The sequence below is a fragment of the Bubalus bubalis genome, chromosome 14 (genome assembly GCF_019923935.1).
Source record: "Bubalus bubalis isolate 160015118507 breed Murrah chromosome 14, NDDB_SH_1, whole genome shotgun sequence".
NCBI lineage: Eukaryota > Metazoa > Chordata > Mammalia > Artiodactyla > Bovidae > Bubalus > Bubalus bubalis.
Genome location: NC_059170.1, coordinates 12708558 through 12732516, shown reverse-complemented (window position 1 = coordinate 12732516; position 23959 = coordinate 12708558). Strand labels below are relative to the sequence as shown.

The 23959-nt window shown below is 46.5% G+C and overlaps 1 protein-coding gene across 12 annotated transcripts in view; it reads right to left on the bottom strand.

Annotated features, from left to right (window-relative positions):
• The window catches only part of PTPRT (protein tyrosine phosphatase receptor type T), a 1155381-nt gene that overhangs the window by 284914 nt on the left and 846508 nt on the right, over nucleotides 1–23959 (bottom strand). For all 12 annotated transcript variants that reach the window (XM_044927640.2, XM_044927642.2, XM_044927641.2 and 9 more), the window contains exon 10: nucleotides 674–875. In XM_044927640.2, coding sequence (XP_044783575.2) covers nucleotides 674–875 — 202 coding nt within the window. The remainder of the gene's footprint in view (nucleotides 1–673; nucleotides 876–23959) is intronic.

Below are 23959 nucleotides of genomic sequence, written 5' to 3'. Positions count from 1 at the left end.
GATCATTGTAATGAAAGCAGTGTAGTAACTTGGAAGATGCTCGTGGTTTAAGGGTGTGCGGAAACATTAAGCTACAAAAACTACCAGGGGTCTGCAGCTATGCAAAGTATGTGTGGATGCAGACCAGAAGTGCATGGGCATGCTGAAATAGTGTAAACTGTAGACACAGGTCTGAGGTAATTCTGCTCTGAAGCTGTCTGGTGGGAGAGGGGGCCTGACAGCTGAGGGCAGGTGACATCTTGGGCCGCTCTGGCTCTGGTCATTCATTTATTTTTTCATTCGCTCATTCATTGGAGGTTACATGAGAACCCGTGCTGTGCCCTGCACTGCCAAAAGGAATACTCTTGAAAATGAATCACATTTTTACAAATGAAATCGTATGGGGAAAGTGTACTTTTTGATGCAACTGTGTGCTCGGTAAACTATTTAGTAAATCACTCAGCATTCCCTCTGGTCTAGTGTAAGTGATATATGTTTTATATTTTAGGAAGCTCCTGGATTGGGTTTTCTTCATGAGATGACGGTGGTGACAGGCGAGGGACTGCACTGTCCTTGCTGCTCCAAGATCACAGGGTGATGGTCGGCTCCACCCTTTCCCACTCCCAGGTATATTAGGAATGGATAAAAACCAACACCATCACCTTTCTTCCTTTCCCCTTTCTAGGACAGATACCTGAAATTTTGGTGGCGATCCTGGTGGTGACGGGGGGCCCAAAGCCCTTTGCAGTGCTGGCCTTGATGGTGAAGGAGTAGGTGGTCCCAGGGTACAGACCCACAAAGAGGTGGTGGGTTTCATTCCGAAGCTTGAACACTTTGCCCCTCTGGCTGGAGAGGTCAGCATTCGGGTCCAATGAGCCCACGGCCTTGTAGTTGATCTGTGCAAGAAGCCAGCAAACAAACCAATCAGTGCCTCGCCCAGGAAGCTGAGTGGAGCTCACCAGGAGGAGTATCAGGGGAGGGAAGCAGAAGGCAGGCGAGCATGGTCACGAGTTTAGCCATTACCATCCACCTTACAGATGATTCCAGCCTCCAAATACTTCACTGTCCATGCTCTGGAGCTCTGCTGTCTAATAGAAACAGAATTTAATCCACATACATAACTCTCAATTTTCTAATGGTCACACTCATTACAGAAAAAATAAAGAAGACCATAAAGTAAAATTAATTTTCATAATCTATTTGGTTAAACTCAGTCTAAAATATTATTATTTAAACCTGCAATCAACATAAAAATTTAATGAAATACGTTCTACTCTATTATTCATATTAGGTCTTAGAAATCGAGTGTATATTTTACCCTATTACATCTCCACTTGAACTAGCCACATTTCAAAAGTGTGGTGACCCTGTGTTGCTTGGGGCCACCACTTAGGACAATGTGGCTATAGTGAAAGTTGCTTGGTCATGTCCGACTTTTTTCGACCCCATGGAGTATAGAGTCCATGGAATTCTCCAGGCCAGAATACTGGAGTGGGTTGCCTTTCCCTTCTCCAGGGGATCTTCCCAACCCGGGGATCAAACCCAGGTCTCCTGCATTACAGGTGGATTCTTTACCATCTGGGTCACCAGGGAAGCCCAGGTTTATCTAGTTTGTTCTATTAAAAGTGTTTTACTAGAGCACAATTTATATTCAGAAAACTAGACAGCTGGATGAAGTTTTACTAACTGGACAGGACCATGTGACCAGCAACTAATCAAGAGACACATTACCAGACCTGAGGTTTTTCCCCTCACATCTCCTTTCCGATCCCCGCCCTCCCCTGCAAGAACACCCTCTTACCCTGACTTCTAACAGCACAGACTAACTCTGCCTGGCTTTGAACTTTATATAAGTGGAATTGTACAGGCTGTACTTTTCAGTGTCTGCTTCTTTTGCTCAACATCATGTGTGTGAGATTCATGAGGCTATCACGTGTGGCCATAGATCAGGCCTTGTTGAGGTTATCCCGTGTCCTATCTCTGACCAAAGATAAACCCAGGTTTGTTGGACTCTGAAACCTGTGTTTTTTATTTCAAACCACACTTGCTGGCCTGAAAACGAATTTAAGTAACCAAAGAATACGTTCATTCTGTTCATTCACTCACTCACTTGCTCCGTGACAACTAGTCCCCGCACACTCCGTATTCTAGGACGTGCACTCTGTGGCCAGGCCCTAGCAAATGAATGCAGTGAACACCAGTCAGGCCCTGTCCTCAGGGTCTTCTGCTCCAGAATGAGGTAAGTTAACTACACAGCCACCTTGCATCACTGTCTTCCATCAGGAATGCATCATGCTTGTCAGGAAGGCCAAAGCCAGGCAGAAAAGGGAACATACCAACTCTGCTTCAAAAATAAGCAGCTGGGACTTCTATGGTGGTCCAGAGAGCTTAACACCCCATGCTTCCAATACAGAGGGCCCAGGTTTGAACCCTGGTTCAGGGACCTAGACCCCACAGACCCCAACTAAGAGTTCACATGCCGCTACTAAAGATCCCACGTGTTGCAACTTAGACTCAATGCAGCCAAATAAATAAATAGTTAAAAGAAAGTAGTAGTTGGCTCTTTCTGGTTAGGGCACCAACCATTCTGGAGAAAGAGGTAACCTCTCTCTCTGCTATGAAGCAGCAACACTGTAGCAATTGATGTCACAGGTTGAGGAGAGAGCCCAGATTTTGCCTGGAGCACGGTGAGTCCAGGAGGAGCCATGCACAGAATTGAAGGATTCGGGCACTTTGCAAGCAGAGCTGGCCGGGCACCCACTCCTCAGGTCCCAGGGGGCCCCTGGTCACAGCATTCTCTCTGATAACTCCACCCACTTCAGCCCTTCCCAGAAGCAAGCCAGGTAATTTACACCTCCAGAAACTGGACTGATGGAAGTTGGAACATACATTCCTGGCTCCTCTCTTGTGATACTGTTGCTGCATCCCTGGGGATTTCCTTGAGGGATGTCACGCCATATGTCTCCATAGGTAGCTGGCTAGAAAACACACCCATCCTTGGTTACCTTCCTTTTCCTTCCCCACTTCTTAGTGTTTCCCAAAGTTCTCAATAATCTGTTCATGCTCAAATCCTTGTCTTGGGCTCTGCTCCTGAGAAATGTCAAACTAAGACAAAGTGCTCAGGGTGGTATCTTAAGGGGAAAACTGAACTATCAATAATACCCAGGGATGATACAGAGTCAGAGCAGAGAAAGGAGCATTCTGGGTTCCAGGCAGACCAAACTGAGTGAGCAAAGACCTGGGGCGGGACAAGGCTTGGGAGAACGGAGAAAAATCCTGTGTTGATTGGAGAGCTGTGTGCAGCTGGAATCCAGTTTTTCCTGGTGGAAGGAGGAGGCAGATGTTCGAATAGTTCTGCCTGTGGCTGTGAACCCTGGGGTGCTGGAGCATCCTGTTGAAATTCCGCCCCCATCCCCTGCCTGGGCTGGTGGCAACTTCATTGATATACAGACACTGGGTGGTAAAACTCATGCCTTATTTACTAGCCAATTCCTTTTCTGAGCTCCAAATTCAATCCAAAAGCGACTCAATTTCCACCGAGCTGTCAATATAATATACCGTGCTCGCCTGCTCTCCTCACCTTTCCTGGTATTACAGGATCCTCACTTACTTGTAATGAAACACTATGAATAAATCAATGTATGTTAATATAGCGTGTCTTCAATTTTTTATGAAGGGTTTCGCCAAATCTAATTCCCTCTGCTTTGTCAGAACCAGTCTTTGAAAAATTTAACTTGCAAGTTTTACGAAGTTAGTGGGGGATCAGGCTGGGGAGGGAAAGAAGGAAGGTGAGAGAAATTGAATGGGATGGAGCTGGGACTGTAAAATGTATCCAGCAATGTGACTCCTCATTTGGAGGTGGAGAGAGAGGAAGATTTGTTAGAACAGCAGACATAAAAGAAGGAAGTGGTGGGGAAAGAGGGCTGAGCTGCATGTCAGCCCTGGGCTCCAGGCGCGGGGTTCTGGCTGCAACAAAGTGCTCTGGACCACCCTAGTCTCTCATGCCTGGGTGCTCTCAGTGGGATGCCCAACAGAAGCTGGAGTGAGAACTTTCCAAAGAGAATTCAATCACATCACCCCTTAGAGCAGCGGTCCCCAATCTTTTTGGCTCCAAGCACTAGTTTTGTGGAAGACAATTTTTCCACACACTGGGTGTAGAGGGCGGAATGGTTTCGGGACAATTCAAGGGCATCACATTTATTGTGCACTTTCCTGGTGGCTCAGACAGTAAAGAATCCGCCTGAAATGTGGGAGACCCAGGTTCAATCCCTGGGTCAGGAAAATCCCCTGGAGAAGGAAATGGGAACCCATGGCAGTATTCTTGCCTGGAGAATCCTATGGACAGAGGAGCCTGGCAGGCTACAGTCCATGGGGTTGCAGTCAGTCAGACACGACTGAGCGACTACCACTTTCACTTATTTCTCTTGCACAATAAATGTAATATGCTTGAATCATCCCTTTTTACTGGGCTTTCCTGGTAGTTAAAAACAGTAAAGAATCTGCCTGCAAAGCAGGAGACCTGCGTTCGATCTTTGGAGTAGGCAATGGCTACCCATTCCAGTGTTATTGCCTAAAGAATTCCATGGACAGAAGGCACCTGGCAGGCTACACTCCATGGAGTCGCAAACAGTTGGACACCACTGAGTGACTTTCAAGGCAGAGGAACCAGAGATCAAATTGCCAACATCTGCTGGATCATGGAAAAAGCAAGAGATTTCCAGAAAAATATCTATTTCTGCTTTATTGACTATGCCAAAGCCTTTAACTGTGTGGATCACAATAAACTGTGGAAAATTCTGAAAGAGATGGGAATACCAGACCACCTGACCTGCCTCTTGAGAAACCTACATGCAGGTCAGGAAGCAATAGTTAAAACTGGACATGGAACAACAGACTGGTTCCAAATAGGAAAAGAAGTACGTCAAGGCTGTACATTGTCACCCCGCTTATTTAACTTATATGCAGAGTACATCATGGGAAACGCTGGGCTGGAAGAAGCACAAGCTGGAATCAAGATTGCCGGGAGAAATACCAATAACCTCAGATATGCAGATGACATCACCCTTATGGCAGAAAGTGAAGAGGAACTAAAAAGCCTCTTGATGAAAGTGAAAGAGGAGAGTGAAAAAGTTGGCTTAAAGCTCAACATTCAGAAAACCAAGATCATGGCATCTGGTCTCATCACTTCATGGGAAACAGATGGGGAAACAGTGGAAACAGTGTCAGACTTTATCTTCTTGGGCTCCCAAATCACTGCAGATGGTGACTGCAGCCATGAAATTAAAAGATGCTTACTCCTTGGAAGGAAAGTTATGACCAACCTAGATAGCATATTCAAAAGCAGAGACATTATTTTGTCAACAAAGGTCCACCTAGTCAAGGCTATGGTTTTTCCTGTGGTCATGTATGGATGTGAGAGTTGGACTGTGAAGAAAGCTGAGCACTGAAGAATTGATGCTTTTGAACTGTGGTGTTGGAGAAGACTCTTGAGAATCCCTTGGACTGCAACCAGTCCATTCTAAAGGAGATCAGCCCTGGGTGTTCGTTGGAAGGAATGATGCTAAAGCTGAGACTCCAGTACTTTGGCCACCTCATGCGAAGGGTTGACTCATTGGAAAAGACTCTGATGCTGGGAGGGATTGGGGGCAGGAGGAGAAGGGGATGACAGAGGATAAGATGGCTGGATGGCATCACCGACTCGATGGATGTGGGTTTGGGTGAACTCTGGGAGTTGGTGATGGACAGGGAGGCCTGGCGTGCTCCACTTCATGGGGTCACAGGGTCGGACATGACTGAGCGACTGAACTGAACTGAGCGACTTTCACTTGCACTTATTTCTATTATTATTGTATCAGCTCCACTTCAGACCATCACGAGGCATTAGATCCTGGAGGTTGGGGACCTCTGCCTTAGAATCAAAAGATCAACAGTTTCCCACAGGTTTGGGGATAGGACCACATCCTTACCTGTGGTTCTCCAGCTCTCTGCATGCACTCGCCCCTCTGGCCTTCCTAGCTTGCATCCAGGCTTTATTTCAGTGTCCGACAAGAGCCCTGGTCTCTGTGGCCTCAGGGCTTTTGCATCAGCTGTTCTGTCAGCTCAGATGATTTTTTTCCTTCCCTTCACTTCGTTAATGACTCCTCACCCTCAGCTCTCACCTAAAATGACCCTTGCCATGAGCACCTTCCTTGACTCTCAGGTCCTCCTATTTGACATTCCCAGAGTCACATGGGTCTCCTTTGAACCACTACTTTTACAATGAACCCTGCAATTATTTCATTAATGATTCCCTTTTCTTCAAGCCCAGAGTCCGAAAAAGTAAAGCCTGAAAGCCAAATTTGGCCCATCATCTGTTTTTGTAAATAAAACTCGTTTGGAACACCAGTCACAGCATTCTACTCTAAGTGTTTACAGGCATGGTCTTTGCCATCTTTGTGACTTCCAAGGCAAATATACCAAAGGAGGCCAGTTCAAGGCAATCTCCTTTTGTTTGAAGTGAAGCCTTGATGCTTTGGTTTACCGACAATTCCAAGGCAAAATGTGAACAAGTCCCTTCTGAAGATCCCAGTGAAAGCACAGATGGCTGCAATATATGTGCCAGTGACTTCTTGGCCATGAGACTTTTGTTTTTCCTAGACAGCTGAGGACTAGGGTAACAGTGGAAAAAATGATTATGACTGACACATGCACTGGTGTTCCTGGGTTTCTAACTCAGTTGAAGGTGGGCAGGAACTTGCCACATCTTGCAGACAGTTCCTGCTTTTGTTTCCACTGAGATTGTATCATTCTCTCCATCAACAGATGCTCACCAATAACGCATTCTGTCCTGGACTCTGCTCTGGGCCCTTGGGAAACACTGGCTAAGACCCAGTTTTTGACTTTGAAGACCTACAGAGGCACTTGTGGATACCATAGGAAACTGAGGTCTTTGGGAACACAGTTATGGGAGTAACCAGTTCTGTCAAAGACAGTGGGGCAGCCTCCCAGAGAAGCTGCAAGAGCACTGGGCTGGCTAGTGGTCCTCAGCACAGGCTCCAGTGCACATGTCCTGGGACCTTTAAAATGTACCGAGGCCTGCACTCAACCCATACCAACTGAATTGAATGTTTCGATGACAAAAGCCTGGCAATCAGTACACGTTCAAAGTTCTCCAGGAGATCTGATTGGAGAAGGCAATGGCACCCCACTCCAGTACTCTTGCCTGGAAAATCCCATGGATGGAGGAGCCTGGAAGGCTGCAGTCCAAGGGGACGCTGAGGGTCAGACAAGACTGAGTGACTTCACTTTCACTTTTCACTTTCACGCATTGGAGAAGGAAATGGCAACCCACTCCAGTGTTCTTGCCTGGAGAATCCCAGGGACGGAGGAGCCTGGTGGGCTGCCATCTATGGGGTCACACAGAGTCGGACATGACTGAAATGACTTAGCAGCAGTAGCAGCAGGAGATCTGATTGGGCATCCAGAGCTGGGAATGCTGGAACTGAGCCCTAAAGCATGAAGGTGATTAAGCAGAACTGTGAATGTGGCATGTGTCAGAGAAAGGTGTCCTAGAACAGCCTGCTGGAAGGAAGTGGAAACTCACCACTGGCACATCATGGGGACAGTTGCTGAAGGCAAGACTCCCTGTGGAGTTCTAGCGTCGGTGGGTGAGACCAAGGAGAAGTGGGACATTTGCACAGCCCTGTGTGTGCGCTTAGTCACTCAGTCGTGTCCGACTCTTTGTGACCCTTCGGACCATAGCCTGCCAGGCTCCTCCACCCATGGGATTTTTCAGGCAAGAATACCAGACTGGGCTGCCGTTTCCTTGTCCAGGAGATCTTCCTGACCCGGGCCTGAACCCAAGTCTCGTGTGTCCTGCATTGCGGATGGACTCTCTACCCACTGAGCCACCAGGGAGCCTGGTGCACGTCCTTGTGTGCAGGCTCAGCCATGCCAACTTTTTGCGAACCCATGGACTGTAGCTGGCCAGGCTCCTCTATCCATGGAGTTTTCCAGGCAAGAATACTGAAGCAGATTGCTATTTCCTTCTCTAGGGGATCTTCCTGACCCAGAGATCAAACCCATGTCTCCTGCATCTCCTGTATTAGAAGTTATCTCTCCCCAAATGCTGTGAAAGTGCTTCACTCAATATGCCAGCAAATTTGGAAAACTCAGCAGCGGCCACAGGACTGGAAAAGGTCAGTTTTCACTCCAATCCCAAAGAAAGGGAATGCCAAAGAATGCTCAAACTACCACACAATTGCACTCATCTCACATGCTAGTAAAGTAATGCTCAAAATTTTCCAAGCCAAGTTTCAATAATACGTGAACCATGAACTTCCAGATGTTCAAGCTGGTTTTAGAAAAGGCAGAGGAACCAGAGATCAAATTGCCAACACCCGCTGGATCATCGAAAAAGCAAGAGAGTTCCAGAAAAACATCTATTTCTGCTTTATTGACTATGCCAAAGCCTTTGACTGTGTGGATCACAATGAACTGTGGAAAATTCTGAAAGAGATGGGAATACCAGACCACCTGTCCTGCTCTTGAGAAACCTATATGCAGGTCAGGAAGCAACAGTTAGAACTGGACATGGAACAACAGACTGGTTCCAAATAGGAAAAGGAGTACATCAGGGTGTATATTGTCACCCTGATTATTTAACTTCTATGCAGATGTACATCATGAGAAATGCTGGGCTGGAAGAAGCACAAGCTGGAATCAAGATTGCCGGGAGAAATATCAAGAACCTCAGATATGCAGATGACATCACCCTTATGGCAGAAAGTGAAGAGGACCTAAAAAGCCTCTTGATGAAAGTGAAAGAGAAGAGTGAAAAAGTTGGCTTAAAGCTCAACATTCAGAAAACGAAGATCATGGCATCTGGTCCCATCATTTCATGGGAAATAGATGGGGAAACAGTGGAAACAGTGTCAGACTTTATTTTTGGGGGGCTCCAAAATCACTTCAGATGGTGACTGCAGCCATGAAATTAAAAGACGCTTACTCCTTGGAAGGAAAGTTGTGACCAAGCTAAATAACATATTCAAAAGCAGAGACATTACTTTGCCAACAAAGGTCCACCTAATCAAGGCTATGGTTTTTACTGTGGTCATGTATGGATGTGAGAGTTGGACTGTGAAGAAAGCTGAGCACCAAAGAATTGATGCTTTTGAACTGTGGTGTTGGAGAAGACTCTTGAGAGTCCCTTGGACTGCAAGGAGATCCAACCAGTCCATCCTAAAGGAGATCAGTCCTGGGTATTCTTTGGAAGGACTGATGCTAAAGCTGAAACTCCAATACTTCGGCCACCTCATGCGAAGAGTTGACTCATTGGAAAAACTCTGATGCTGGGAGGGATTGGGGGCAGGAGGGGAAGGGGATGACAGAGGATGAGATGGCTGGATGGCATCACTGACTCAATGGACATGAGTTTGAGCGATCTCCGGGAGTTGGTGATGGATAGGGAGGCCTGGCGTGCTGCAATTCATGGGGTGGCAAAGAGTCGGACACGGCTGAGCGACTGAACTGAACTGACTCCCTAAATGTAATCAGACCACAAGTTCTTTGATATCTCTCCTTCCTGAAAGTGGAGGCTAATTTCTCTCTCCTTGAGTGTGGGCTGGACCCACTGACTCATGATAGAAAGGGGGAAAATAGTAGCTTTAAAGTAGAGGGATCAGGCAGACAGGAGCTTAACCAAGGGATCAAAGTCAACATTGCCAATGATAAGTCATGTTGAGATGGAGGGCTCCCTGTAGGTGATGAGATGCATACACAACCTCCATGGCCTTCCTCCCCAGAATCTCCATCCATTCATGAGACAATATCAGACTAGCCCAGAATGAGCACTGATCATCACTCTTTGAAAATGTCAGTATCATAAAGGCAAGGAGAAGACCAAGAAACTCTCACAGAAAAATCTGAAGTTAAGTCAGTAGTAATGCACAGATGTGAAATCTCAGTTTTGATAAACATACCACAGTTAGGGAAGATGTTAACATTCAGAGAAGTAGTGTGAAAGGTAAGGAACTCTCAGTACTATGTTTCACAACTTTTTGGGTAAATTTAAAATTATTTCAAAATACAGTGTTTAAGACACCACCACAAAATGTGGCCTGCTGGGTTTTGGTACCTATGAGGTCCCTGTAGCTGCAGGATAGAATCTATACCACATATTCACTGAGCTCTGGATTTGGCCTGGTGCTGAGAATTGGAGAGTCTTCAGAAATGTACAGTCCAGTGTGGGAGGCAGCCATGACCACCAGAAGGAGTTGTAAAGATATATGTAGATTACTGCTTTGAAGGAAGGGAAAGTGGTTCTTGGGAGCATGTATTAGAGGCTTTTGGTGTCTCACAGTCTTCCTCACAGAGTGTGATGGTGTTAAACATATGCAGGGGTGTGAAGAGGGTGTGGGGAGTGATGGGAGACAGAGGAGGGGGAAGGAAGAGGAGGCCAGAGAGACGCTCCTGGGCAGGATGGCTATTGGCCTATGGTTGCTTTTGTGCAACCTGGAAAAAGGCACTTCTCTGGGCAGATGGTGACTGCCCCTCAGCTTCAGTCCCTGTACACTTCAGTGAGCTTAAAGTACCTTTGTGAGAAGGAAAAATATGCCTTTCTTAATGTCTAGTCATAGTCCTCCTGACAGATATAGGAAGTAACGTAGAGGGTTTCATCTCCTTGGTCGTATAGTACACAACCCATGCAACCATCTGTGACAGTCCTGCTTAGAGGTCAGGTCACGGAAGCCTTTATGTGAATCTTCAAGTGCTTGGGTTTTATCTTGAGGGCAGTTTCAAGTCATTAAAGGGGAGGGACATAGCATCACACCAGTATTTAAGAATACTGCTACTAAAATTTTGGTCTGTAGACAAAATAGCATCAGCCATCACCAGGGAGCTTGTTAGAAATGCAGATTCAGCAGCCCATCTCAGGCCTACTGATCAAAATGTCTGGGACCCAGGAATCTGCATTTAACAAGTTCTCTGAGTGATTCTCATGCCTGGTGATTTTTTTTCTTTTAAAACTTATTATTTTTGTATTGGGATATAGCTAATTACTTTGGCCACCTCATGCGAAGAGTTGACTCATTGGAAAAGACTGATGCTGGGAGGGATTGGGGGCAAGAGGAGAAGGGGACAACAGAGGATGAGACAGCTGGATGGCATCACTGACTCAATGGACGTGAGTCTGAGTGAACTCCGAGAGTTGGTGATGGACAGGGAGGCCTGGCGTGCTGCCATTCATGGGGTCGCAAAGAGTCGGACACGACTGAGCGACTGATCTGATCTGATCTGATCTGATAGCTAATTATATGCTAGCAAAGTAATGCTCAAAATTCTCCAAGCTAGGCTTTAACAGTACATGAAATGTGAACTTCCAAATGTTCAGGCTGGATTTAGAAAAGACAGAGGAACCAGAGATCAAATTGCCAACATCCACTGGGTCATCAAAAAAGCAAGAGAATTCCAGAAAAAGCATCTTCTTCTGCTTTATTGATTATGCCAAAGCCTTTGTCTGTGTGGATCACAACAAACTATGGAAAATTCTTCAGGAGATGGGAATACCAGACTACCTTACCTGCCTCCTGAGAGATCTGTATGCAGGTCAAGAAGCAACAGTTAGAACTGCACATGGAACAGACTGGTTCCAAACCGGGAAAGGAGTATGTCAAGGCTGTATATTGCCACCTTGCTTATTTAACTTATATGCAGAGTACATCATGGAAATGCCAGGCCGGATGAGGCACAAGCTGGAATCAACATTGAAGGGAGAGATACCAGTAACCTCAGATACTCAGATGATACCACTGTTATGGCTGAAAGTGAAAAGGAACTAAAGAGCCTCTTGATGAAAGAGAAAGAGGAAAGTGAAAAAGCTGACTTAAAATTCAACATTCAAAAAACTAAGATCAAGGCATCCAGTCCCATCACTTCATGGCAAATAGATGGGAAAACAATGGAAACAGTGACAGACTTTATTTTGGTGGGCTCCAAAATCACTGTAGATGGTGACTGCAGCCATGAAATTAAAAGACGCTTACTCCTTGGAAAAAAAGCTATGACCAACCTAGACAGCATATTAAAAAACAGAGACATTACTTTGCTGACAAAGGTCTGTCTACCAATGTTTTGGTTTTCCCAGTAGTCATGTATGGATGTGAGAGTTAGACTGTAAAGAAAATTGAGTGCTGAAGAATTGATGCTTTTGAACTGTGGTGCTGGAGAAGACTCTTGAGAGTCCCTTGGACTGCAAGGAGATCCAAGCAGTCCATCATAAAGGAAATCAGTCCTGAATATTCATTGGAAGGACTGATGCTGAAGCTGAAACTTCAATACTTTGACCACCTGATGTGAAGAACTGACTCATTGGAAAAGACCTTGATGCTGGGAAAGATTGAAGGCAGGAGGAGAAAGCGACGACAGGATGAGATGGTTGGATGGCATCACCAACTCAGTGGACATGAGTTTGAGCAGGCTCACAGAGTTGGTGATGGATAGGGAAGCCTGGCATGCTGCGGCCCATGGGGTTGCAAAGAGTCAGACACAACTGAGCGACTGAAGTGAACTGAACTGATAGCTAATTAGCTGATACCTAATCAGAGAAATTAGCTTCCCTGACAGCTCAGATGGTAAAGAATCTGCTTGCAATGTGGGAGACCTGGGTTCGATCCCTGGGTTGGGAAGATCCCCTGAAGAAGGGAATGACAACCCACTTCAGTATTCTTTCCTGGAGAATTCTATGGACAGAAGAACCTGGTGGGCTATAGTCTATGGGGTTGCAAAGAATTGGACACGACTGAGTGACTAACACATATTGCTGATGAACAAAGTTGTGACAGTTTCAGGCGGACAGCAAAGGGACTCAGTCATACATATACATGCATCCATTCTTCCGTAAATTCCCCTCCCATCCAGGCTGCCACATAACATTGAGTAGAGTTCCTTGTGCTATACAGTAGGTCCTTGTCGGTTATCCATTTAAATACAGCAGTGGGTGCATATCCATCCCAAACTCCCTAAATATCCCTTCTCCCCAGCAACTCTAAGTTCATTCTCTGTCTGTGATTCTCTTTCTGTTTTGTAAGTTCATTTGTATCACTTAAGATTCCACATATAAGGGATGGCATACAGTGTTTCTCCTCTGTCTGACTTACTTCACTCAGTATGACAACCTCTAGGTCTATCCACGCTGCTGCAAAGGGCATTATTTCACTCTTTTTAAACTCTGAGTAATATTCCATTGACTATATGTACCACATCTTATTCATCCATGCTTCTGCTGATGGACGCTTAGGTTGCTTCTATGTCTTGGCGATTGTAAACTGTGCTGCGATGAACACTGGGGTGCATGTATCCTTTAAGGTCATGATTTTCTCTGGATATAATGCATGCTGAATTTGGAGAGGCACATTCTCTGGTGAGAGGATGGTGGATTAAACTGCCTGGAGGAAGACTTAAGGACTGGCTGTCTTCCAGATGACAGATGACAAAGAAGGCCTGGTTCAGACAGGAAGCTGAGGGGATAGAGAGAAGGGGGTGGGTCTGAGAGCAGTCGAGTTTTGGCTGGTGAAGGAAGAGGTCTCTAGAAATGCAGGAATAAGGCAGAGCCCACACATGGCAATGGGCCAGAAGGGGGATGAACCTTTCCAGGAAACTACTGGAGAAGCTCTGTGAATGTCCACCAGCCTGATCCTTCTAATGCTACTGACATGCAGGTAGGAGAAGAGTTGGGGAGAGGAGACCATTGGAGTTTAGTCTTGCAAACCTTGCTGAAACCCAGATCCACCACATATCAAGAACTGTGTGACTAGGATATAACCTCACCAGCCAAAGTGTTCTACTCACAATTGACTGGGCAGCAAATCCCTGGGCAGGCACTGCCAGGCTTCTCTGGTTCCCAAGGCTGAGCTCCAAGGTCAGAGGCCCAGACTGTGGGCTGGGTCAGCTGAGCCAGGGTCTGCCTGGGCTTTGCTCCCTTCCAGGGGCTGCCAGCATGGGCAGTGATGTTCACGGTTTGCTGGGCATGATAGTCCTGACGCTGCCGCCTGCAGGGAGCTTGTTCCAGTCTTATGTGGACTCCCTTGGCTGCCAGAGATCAAAGATGTTTGCCCAACATGGCTTCTGCTCAGTTCCAATCAATATCCTGTTCTCTGATTTCAGCTGGTAGCCTGGTGGCTCTGGGATCAAACACGAGGAGAAACCAAGCTCAGAATCCAGCTGGCCCAGGGTCATTAGTATTCACCATCCAGCAACCAAAACAGCAAGGTTGGCCAGGAGGTGATAATAACAAGGATCAACATGCACGGAGTGCTCACTGTGTGTGTCCCACTCTATTTCTTAAATCACCACCTGGCCCGTCAGCTCCCAGACTTCAGGTAAGAGTGTGTTAATACACGATCCCCCCACTAGTATCTCAGCCCCGCCAAATCTCACCACTGGGTTACTTCTCTGTCTCCCCCTCTCCTTGTCTCTGTCCCACAGAGGAGGGATAGTCTGACAGTTTCACTCTTTCAAACTGCTCTGAATTTCAAAGATGCCGTCAGATTCCCATAACAGGGCCATCATCAATTCTGACGGCTCTAAGCTTTTTCTTCCTAAACTGTCATAATGCAGCTTAATAATATGAAGCTTAAACCTTTCAGCTTTTAATCTCATGCTGGGGTGTCCTGGGTGCTATGATTTTATTATTTTCACAGAAATCTTTTGGCTTAATGAGTCTGTCTAGTGATATTCCCAATTGCTTTTAGTCTGCATTGCAATATTTCTCAGGTTTCTAAAGGCCAGCTGCTTGCCTTCCCACTTCACATGCAGCTGATTTCTGTTCTGCTGAGTTTAACCTGGTTAAGTTGGGTGACCAATTCCTCTCTGGTTGGCTTTGGGGTATGGAGATGCGAGAGAACTTGAACAATCCCTTGACCCTGCTTCCTGGAATCTTGCAGCCCCACCAGTGGCCTTTCTGGCAGAGACAGCCTGCGGAAATCCTTCCATGAGGGCAAGGCCGGGAAGCTACTGATTCACTGCTACCGCTGTCAACAGCCAGCCTGGCATGGAGGGGAAGTCAATGAGGTTTGCCGAATAAATAAGGATTAAGGATGAAAATGTAGCAAACTCAGAATGTGGCACAGCTGGGTTTGAAATGAAGTCATTCTGATGCCAAATCCAGCATTTCCCACCTTGAGCTCAACTTGCCCTCAGCCCTCTGCACATGTCCACATGTGACCTGCTGCCAGGGGGACGACCTGCTGTGGGTTTTGGCAACCCTCAGCCTCCAGGCTCTGCAGTGGGTCCCTCTGGGCCTGTCTCCCTATACAGGGGCTTGGCAGCAACCCTGCAGCTGGGTCCATGCCTGTCTGGCACACAGTTGGCACTCCATTAAATTCTGTGTTTAATAATTAACATGGCCCAAGTTGCTGAAGCTCTTGTCCTCTTGGGTCTGTATCCAAATCTGTGTAAGTAGAAAGGCCCTTCACTGCTTTCCTATTTTTGATGTTTTATAAAAACGGCCACCCAACTTTGGACAGCCCTCCCATCAAGAGGTAGAGATTATGTCATCCCCTTGAGTCCAGGAGGACTTATGACCACTTGACCAATAGAACAGTGCTGTGTGGCCTTTGAGACTGGGTCATAAAAGGCAATGAAGATTCTGACCTGTTCACAGGGGTCACTCATGTCTACAGCCTCTAAGCTGTGGAGTGAGAAGTCCAAGCTCCTGGATGGCCATGCTGTGAGGAAGCACAGTGGCCATGCACAGATGCTTTGGTCAGTGGCCTGGCTGAATCCAGCCTTTGAGTCCCAGAGTCTGGGAACCAGAATGGTGAGTGAGCAAGTCTCCAGATAACTCCAGTTCTCAGCTATCTAGTCATTCCTGGCCATTTCAGCCTTCTAGGCTGAGGCTTGAGATGTTGTGAGGTTGAAACAAGCCATGTTTTTAAGCATTTTAAGGTTGTTGTTTTACACCACTAAATTTGGGGATGGTCTGTTACATGGCAATAATAACTAGAACATCATTTGTCCATTAGACTTGAGAGTTTCTTAAGAGTATGGATACCATTTTATTCACTTTGGAGCCCCAAAAGGAAACACAGTATTAATAGATGCTCAATAGATACATGCTACCTTCTTAACCAAGAGATCAAAGCTAATGACTCTAGTAATGAGAAATGCAGACATCAGGTGTCTCCTGATAAGAGCCTCTGAGAAAGGCATACCACTTATGCTATAGCTTTGCCCAAAAAATGCATCACTTGAACCAAAGGACAGTCTACACAATGATTGACCAGAAGTTTTCAAAAGTGCCAAAGCCACAAAAAACAAAGACTAAGGGAAACGAAGGCATAATAACAATTGCAATCAATGTAGAATCCTGAATTGGAAAAAGGACAACAGTGGGAAAACAAAGTAAAACCTAAATAAGGTCTCTAGATGACAGTATTCATCAGACTTCATCAGTAGTTTAACGTACTGATCAGTGTTAATCTCCTGGTTTCAGTCATTTCACTGTGGCTGTGTGTGATGCTCACATTAGGGGAAGCTGGGTGATGGGTAGATGGGAACTGTACTAATTTTGCGACTACTCAGTAAGTCTAAAGTATTTTAAAATTAACTGTTTTAACAGAAAACAAACTTATGGTTACCAAGGGGGAGGTGAAAGAGGGATAAGTCGGGAGACTGGGATTGACATATATACACGACTGTATATAAAACAGATACCTAATAAGAACCTACTGTATAGCATAGGGAGCTCTACTCAATACTCTGTAATGACCTATATGGGAAAAGAATCTAAAAAAGAGTGAATATATGTATCTGTATAACTGACCCACTTTACTATACAAAAAAAAACTAGCACAACATTGTAAGTTAACTGTATTCCAATAAAAATTAATTTAAAAAATAAAATTAAATATTTTAGAAATGGAAGAACAAAAATAAATGTGTGCTAAGTTGCACTGATTGGCTCATCTGGAATCATGAAACCACAGGTCAGAATTCAAAGGCTCAACCCTCTGCTTCTTACTGCCTTGCCAAATTCACTGTCATAACAACAGTATGAGTTAATATTTGCTGGCATTCAACTCTGCCAGGAGCCATGCCAAGCACTGACCATGAATGACTCATCTAATCATCATAAGTTCCTCAGTCTAGTACCATTATTATTCCCATTTTACAGATGAGGAAACCAAGGCCTGGGGGACAGTAAGTAGCTTTGCAGGGTTCTCCCAGCTAGCAAGTGGCAGCACCAGACGTGGAACTCAGGCGGCGGGGCCCGGAGTCCATCTGCTTAACCTCAGGGCTGCTGTCAGCATGACCAGGGCCAGTCTTGAATCCAGGGGCTGGGAGACGGAAAGTGCTGTGGGAAAGCTGTCTGGCAAAAGCAGCTGGCGTAAGAGGACACACCTGGAGTTTGGAAGGACAGGGAGAGAGCTGGGGACAGGGACACCAAAGTTAAAAGAGCTGGGGTGGAGGTAAATTTGGAGACTGGAGGGAGACCAGGGCTGCTGCCTGACGGAACTTTCCACGCCCCCCAGGGCACGTCTCCTTCCAGCTCTGAACGTCCTGCCTCCTTCTCAGAAGGTGAAGGTAGGGGGCAGACTTGAGCAGCCTTTCCCCGGATCAATGGATTGCATAATCACACATTCTGAGTCAGCAAGGGGCTGAAGACTGAAGTCTCACTCCATCATCTTTTTCTTTCATTCAGCGTTTTTCTCATGAAATTAAAATTGAATTGATTTTCTCTTCCACCTTCCACGTCCCCTAAACTAGGAATAAGGAAAGGGGGATAAAAACACTGGGCATATTGGAGATCTGAGCATCAGTTCCAACTAGCAGAACAGCAGTTGTAAGATGTTATATTAGCCTCTATTATTATGGGAAGGTTTTGTGAAAGTCTGTTTTTTGCAATTATATCTCCTCCTTCCCACAAGAGATGAAAGCTTTTGTTTTTCTCCCTTTTCGGTTAAAACGATGATTTATTCTAATACTCTCTTCTCTTGGTCCCAGATGAAAAGCTCCTTTGCTAATCTTGCCCATGTTGTATTTCCTCAGTAGTGGACACAGAGCAGGTGACACTGTTATTTATGGGACTGTGATTTCTGGTAAGACGTGTCATTCTGGAGCCCACACCCTCCTATTCTGTGGTGACCCCAAGACCCTGGCTGGGTCCAGAATAGCACCTCAGGGCTAGAAGGAGCTTTTCCATTTACAAACAGGAGAAACTAAGGCCCAGAGAGGTTAAGAGGCACATCTAGGGTCACACAGCAGGTAGATCCTCTCTGAGGAGGCAGCTGTGGGATAACAAAACAGTTTGGGAGGGAATCAGAAAACCTGAGTGCAAACCCTGATGCTTCCTCTTAACAGATGTCTGTCTGGAGCAGCCCAGCCCACCGGAAACAGAATGTGAGCCCCATTTATAATCTTATATTTCCTAAGAGCCATGCTAAAAAAAATTAAGAAGATACAGGTGATATAAATTTTAATAATACATTTTACTTATTACCCTAACATAGCCAAAGGTTATTATTTTAACATATTAACACACAATCATTAATGAAATATTTTATATTCTGTTTTCCTACTAGTTGAAACCCAGTTTATACTTCTTGCACATTTTGATTTGGACTAATCACAGATCACGTACTCAACAGTCAAGTGTCACGAGTAAAATTTCCCCCATGAAATTTTAATTCAATAGGTATGCTGTGTAGCTGTATATGGACTCTACACTTATCTGCATAGCTGTTTTGGTACAAGTATTGTATATATGCACATGACGAGGAGGATTTTTTTCACCACCCCCACCCCAAGAATAAAGTTTCACCTTTTGGGGGCGAAGCACCCTTGTTAAGAATGCATGGTCTGGAACAAGTAGGAATAGACCTGAGCTTTGGGCTTCTAGCTATAAAATGAGGATTCGTGAGTGGAAAAAATGAGGCAGGTTTGGTGGGAACACATTGAGTAGTGTGGAGAGTGGCACTGATGCTAAAAACCAGATTGAACTGGTGCTTCCAGTCCCTTGCTCCCTTCCATGTGGGGAGCAGAGCCCAGGAGTTAGGCTGCCTCCTCCATGCAGCTCCAAGCTGTGTGCTATCTGCCCAGGTGCTCTTCTCCTGCCGGAGGGGACTCCACCCAGCTGAGAGGCGGATGATGTCCTTCAGCTTGCAGGCAGCAGGACGTTGTGGAGCATGGTTTCAATGCTGTCCCTCCCCTACTGGACGCTGAATTGATGCTGAAGGGCAAGACAACACCCCTGAAGGACACCTGGCTCAGGCTTCTTCTCCCTCCCCTGGATGCTCACTGGTGGGGTGGCATCCAGGCTATCTCTGCAGAGACACCTGCCACACATCCCACCCCCTCACCACCACTCCACCCCTGCAGTCTACTCCAGAACTGAGAGTTTGCTAAGTGTGGGCTATGGTGGCTTCTTCCCTTTCTATAAGACCACGCCTCTGCAGATGAAGATATAGATCTGGTGCCCCAGCTCCCTGGAGACTCTGAGGCCTTCTTTCCTTCCCAGCAGCCAGTAGGCTCCATCTCTGCAAAGGAGTTCTAACTTGTCATCAACAACCATCTCTACCTAGTTCTTCCTTCTGTCCCACCTGAGTGATAGATGCCCTAGAGGCAATGCCAGGGGTCACTGGGGAATCATCTAGAATGCCTCTGGACGCAGGGACGTGAGTCCCTCTTACTGGCTCCACTCCTCCTCTTATTCTGTTGAGTCAACATGGCACATGTGAGTGGCGCTTATCGAAAGACAATGACTCGGTGTCCTCAGCTGGGACGGCAGAGTCAACACACCATGGTGGACATCTGATCTCCTGGTCTCCCAGAGCCCTGCCTCGCTAGGTGTCACTGCAGAGAAACACCAGGCTGCAGGATGGAAGGGAAACTGGCTCTGGGATGCTGTCTTTCTTTTGCCTCACAGTGAAGTCTAGGGTTCTTGTGTTTCTTTACAGATATAGATCTGTCTATTCAAAGCTCTGGTTTTTCGAATAGTCCTGTATGGATGTGAGAGTTGGACCATAAAGGCTGAGTGCCAAAGAACAGGTATTTCTAAATTGTGGTGCTGAAGAAGACTCCTGACAGTCCCTTGGACTGCAAGGATATCAAACCAGTCAAACCTAAAGGAAATCAACTCTGAATATTCATTGGAAGGACTGAGGAAGCTCCAATACTTTGGCCACCTGATGTGAAGAGGAAAAGACTTTGATGCTGGGAAAGATTGAAGGCAAAAGGAGAAGGGGGCAACAGCGGATGAGATGGTTAGATAGTATCACCGACTCAATGGACATGAATTTGAGTGGGGGCCACTGTGAGTCCTGAACAGCGTCAGGTCGGGAATCAGGCCCTGAGACAGATCTAGGGGTGAGGACTGGTTCACTGGACTGACTGATTCTTTGTCTGCTAAGGTGATTAATGACTGTTCTAACTCAAGCCAGAGATGCAGGGCCCATGACACCTCACCAATGCTCTGGGCCCTGGGAACCTGGGAGGACAGGCTAGTCCCTGCCCTCTGAGATCATAAGGGGCTGTGGAGCTCAGCCCCTGGATCCTGCCTCCATGTCAGCTGCCTGATGCAATAACCCCCCAGCAGGCTTCCTGCCAGGGTGCCAGCTGGGTGAGTCAGGGGACAACAGGGACTGTGAACTAGGCCTGGGCAAGAAACAAGAATGCAAATCCAGGACATTAAGGAGGAATCTAGGAAGATGACCACTGCTCACCAGGCATAGCCAGCCCGGAGCTGAACCTCAAGAATGTGGAGCTGACTTAAAGACGTCCAAGGTTATTACAAGCAGTGTTCTCTGAAGGCACTGACCCCAAAGCTTTGGCAGGTGTAGTCTTTAGTTTTAGCCTCCATGGAGCCTGAAAGGTTGAGACCCACTGCTCTTTAAGTAGAGGGGTTAGGGCTTGTGACCTGGTGGAGCTTCAGTGACAAGGCATCCTTCTAGGCTAATATTTAAGGCAGCACAAACTCTTCCCAAGGTCCACTCCTGGCATCCCATTAAGATGCAGAGCCCACAAATCCTTCAAATGTGAAGAAGCAACTTAGAGACACTCTCTGCAGCATGTACAAGGTATGCTTCTACAAGGCATGGTATCTCATGTGGGAGGTGGAAACAATCACTCCACTGATTCGGATGAAGGCTTCTTCATTTAAATATATCGAAGTGTGCATGGAAGACATTTGCTAAAGTAACAGCAACTGAAATATTCTTTGAAGTGCTCTGAATATAAACAAGAAAACACTCCCAGGGAGACTTGTTCGGTCTGGCTTCTCCTCTTATCACCATATTGCTGAGTTCATTGTCAGGCTCCAGTGGGCTGATGGAATGGCTCCTCCATACTGGTTTGGGCTGCCTAACCAGTGTGGGGGTGGGGGAGTCCTCCCAGAGGCAGAGTTACTGCCTCTCTGGGTCTGCTCTTTCCTTCAATGTCAAATAATCGAGAGACTCAGATTTTGCCTCCAAAGAAAGAGTCAGGAACCGTAAGAGTGCTCCAATAACACATGGGACCCTTATGCGGGGAGGGGTACACTACCTGTCTTTAGGTCTGGGTCCCCATGAAGAATTTTATAGTGCTCCTATTAAAAATCAAAGACATCATTTTGCTGACAAAGGTCTGTATAGTCAAGGCTATGGTTTTTCCAGTAGTCATGTACAGATGTGAGAGTTGGACCATAAAGAAGGCTGAGTGCCAAAGAATTGATGTTTTCAAACTCTGGTGTTAGAGAAGATTCTTGAGAGCCCTTTGGACTGCAATCTAACCAGTCAATCCTAAAGGAAATCAACCCTGAGTATTCATTGCAAGGACTGATGCTGAACCTGAAGCTCCAATACTTTAGCCACCTGATGCGAAGAGCTGACTCATTGGAAAAGACCCTGATGTTGGGAAAGACTGAGGGCAGGAGGAAAAGGCAGTGACAGAGGATGACATGGTTGGATGGCTCATGACTCAACAGACATGAATCTGAGCAAATGGCTCATGACTCAATCAACATGAATCTGAGCAAACTCTAGGAGATAGTAGGGGACAAAGGAGCCTGATGTGAGGTAGTTCTGGGGTTACAGAGAGTAGGACATGACATAGTGACTGAACAACAACAATAAAACACCCTCTCCATCCTTCACCTGTGTGTTAAGAGCTAATTCCCCATTCCCTGAACCGCTGTTGCCATTTCTGAGTAAATGGAGTCCATGTGTCATGGACACATCTGCCAACCTGCCTTCAATTGCTCAGAGGACAGAGACTGTGCTGAGCCAAAAGGGCGGGGTGGAGCTCAAAGGCAAGGAGGTGGTGGGGGCCAGAGTGAGTCCCACTGCAGGCTGTGGAAATACACTCTATGGAGTAGGTGGCAGGGAAACCAACAGCCAAGTAAGAGAGAAGTCGGTGTGCAGAAAGAAGGATGAAGACAGACAGAGCAAAGGAAGCAGGAAGCAAAGATGAGGGAGAAGAGGAGGAACGAGAGAAAGCTGGGTGTCTGACTCTCCAATTTCACGTCCAGGACACCAAACCATTTCTCATCCATTGCCCAGGATGGTCTGTAAAGCCCATCTGAACTATTCTGATGACTTTGGTTCCTTAAAAGTATATCTCCCTGATGACAAGATCTCATCTAAATAATCAGTTCATTTAGATCTTCCATCCTTACCCTGCTCTTTCCTCAGCGAACGGCCCAAAGATATTGGCTCCCGTATCTCAGCAGCTGCTTCCGTGACCTCTCCTCAATCAGAGTCCATGGCCCATTCTTCCCCATCCCAAGTCCCACCCCCCACCTGTTCTAAGCCACAGATTCACCCAAAGTGCAGACTCCAAAACCATAGTAATGCAAGGGGGCAACCTGTGTTCCCCAAGTCAGCACAGCTGGTCCAGGAAGCAAAACTGAATGTTGGTGCCTTCACTTGGCTGCTGTGTAATCGCCCGGGGGAAACTGCCCAAGAAGCAGCCAATAAGGGCATCTCTGACTTGTCAGAGTTTTTAGGCGCCAGCTCCAGAGAAGGGCCAGGGGCAGGGCTGACACCTGTGCCAGGCACCAGGTCTTCCCCTTGAGCCACATGTACACACAGACACGCCAGACTTCCCTGCCTGACCAGGTCCATGGCAGAGGACTGGGCATTCCCTCATGGGGTGGGGTTTCTCCTGCTATTCCCCAAAACCACACTGGCACCTACTCATCCCTTCTCACAGCAGGAGGCAGCTTCCAGTGGTGGTTAAGAAGGCGGGCTCTGCCACTTACTAGCTGTGAAACTCTGGACAAGTTGCTTAGCTTCTTGGAACCTCAATTTCCTCATCTGTTAAATGGGGATAATGAAGTACCTACCTCATAGATCTGATTGAGGAAATCACCGAAATAGTACTGTAAAGCCCTTTGAACAGTGTCTGGGACAGAGTAGGCACTCATTAAAGGCATCCCCTAAAATTATTGTGAAAACTGTTAAAGTCCATCAGTGGTGTTGCATTGCTCTTAGGATAAAACAACTGTCTACACCACGGCCCACGCATCTGGCATGGTCTGTCGCTACTGTCACTCCCTCGCATTTCAACAATCACGTGCCCCCCGTGACCTTACACTTGGACCACACTAGCCTTCTCCCTATAGGCAATGCCCTGAATTTACCAGCTGAGGGCTTGTGGCCACGCTGTTCCCTCTGCACAGCACTGTGCCACTGGACAGTGAAGGGATAAGGACATTAAAAGGATACCCCACTAGGCAACATTCTCTTGGTGACTCAGGGTCTATGCACTGATGACTCAGTCTTATGTTTCACACGGCTTCTTCTACCACCTTTCCACTATCGTAAGTCCTCTACTACAAATGAACGAGTTCTGTTTGGAGAGTGCATTCATAAGCCAAATTTGTTCAGAAGTCCAACAAAGTTACTCTAGGTACCCAACTAACACAACTGGCTATATGGTACTGTAATAGGTTTATAATAATTGTCACAAAAAGATTCTGAAAGAGATGGGAATACCAGACCACCTGACCTGCCTCTTGAGAAACCTA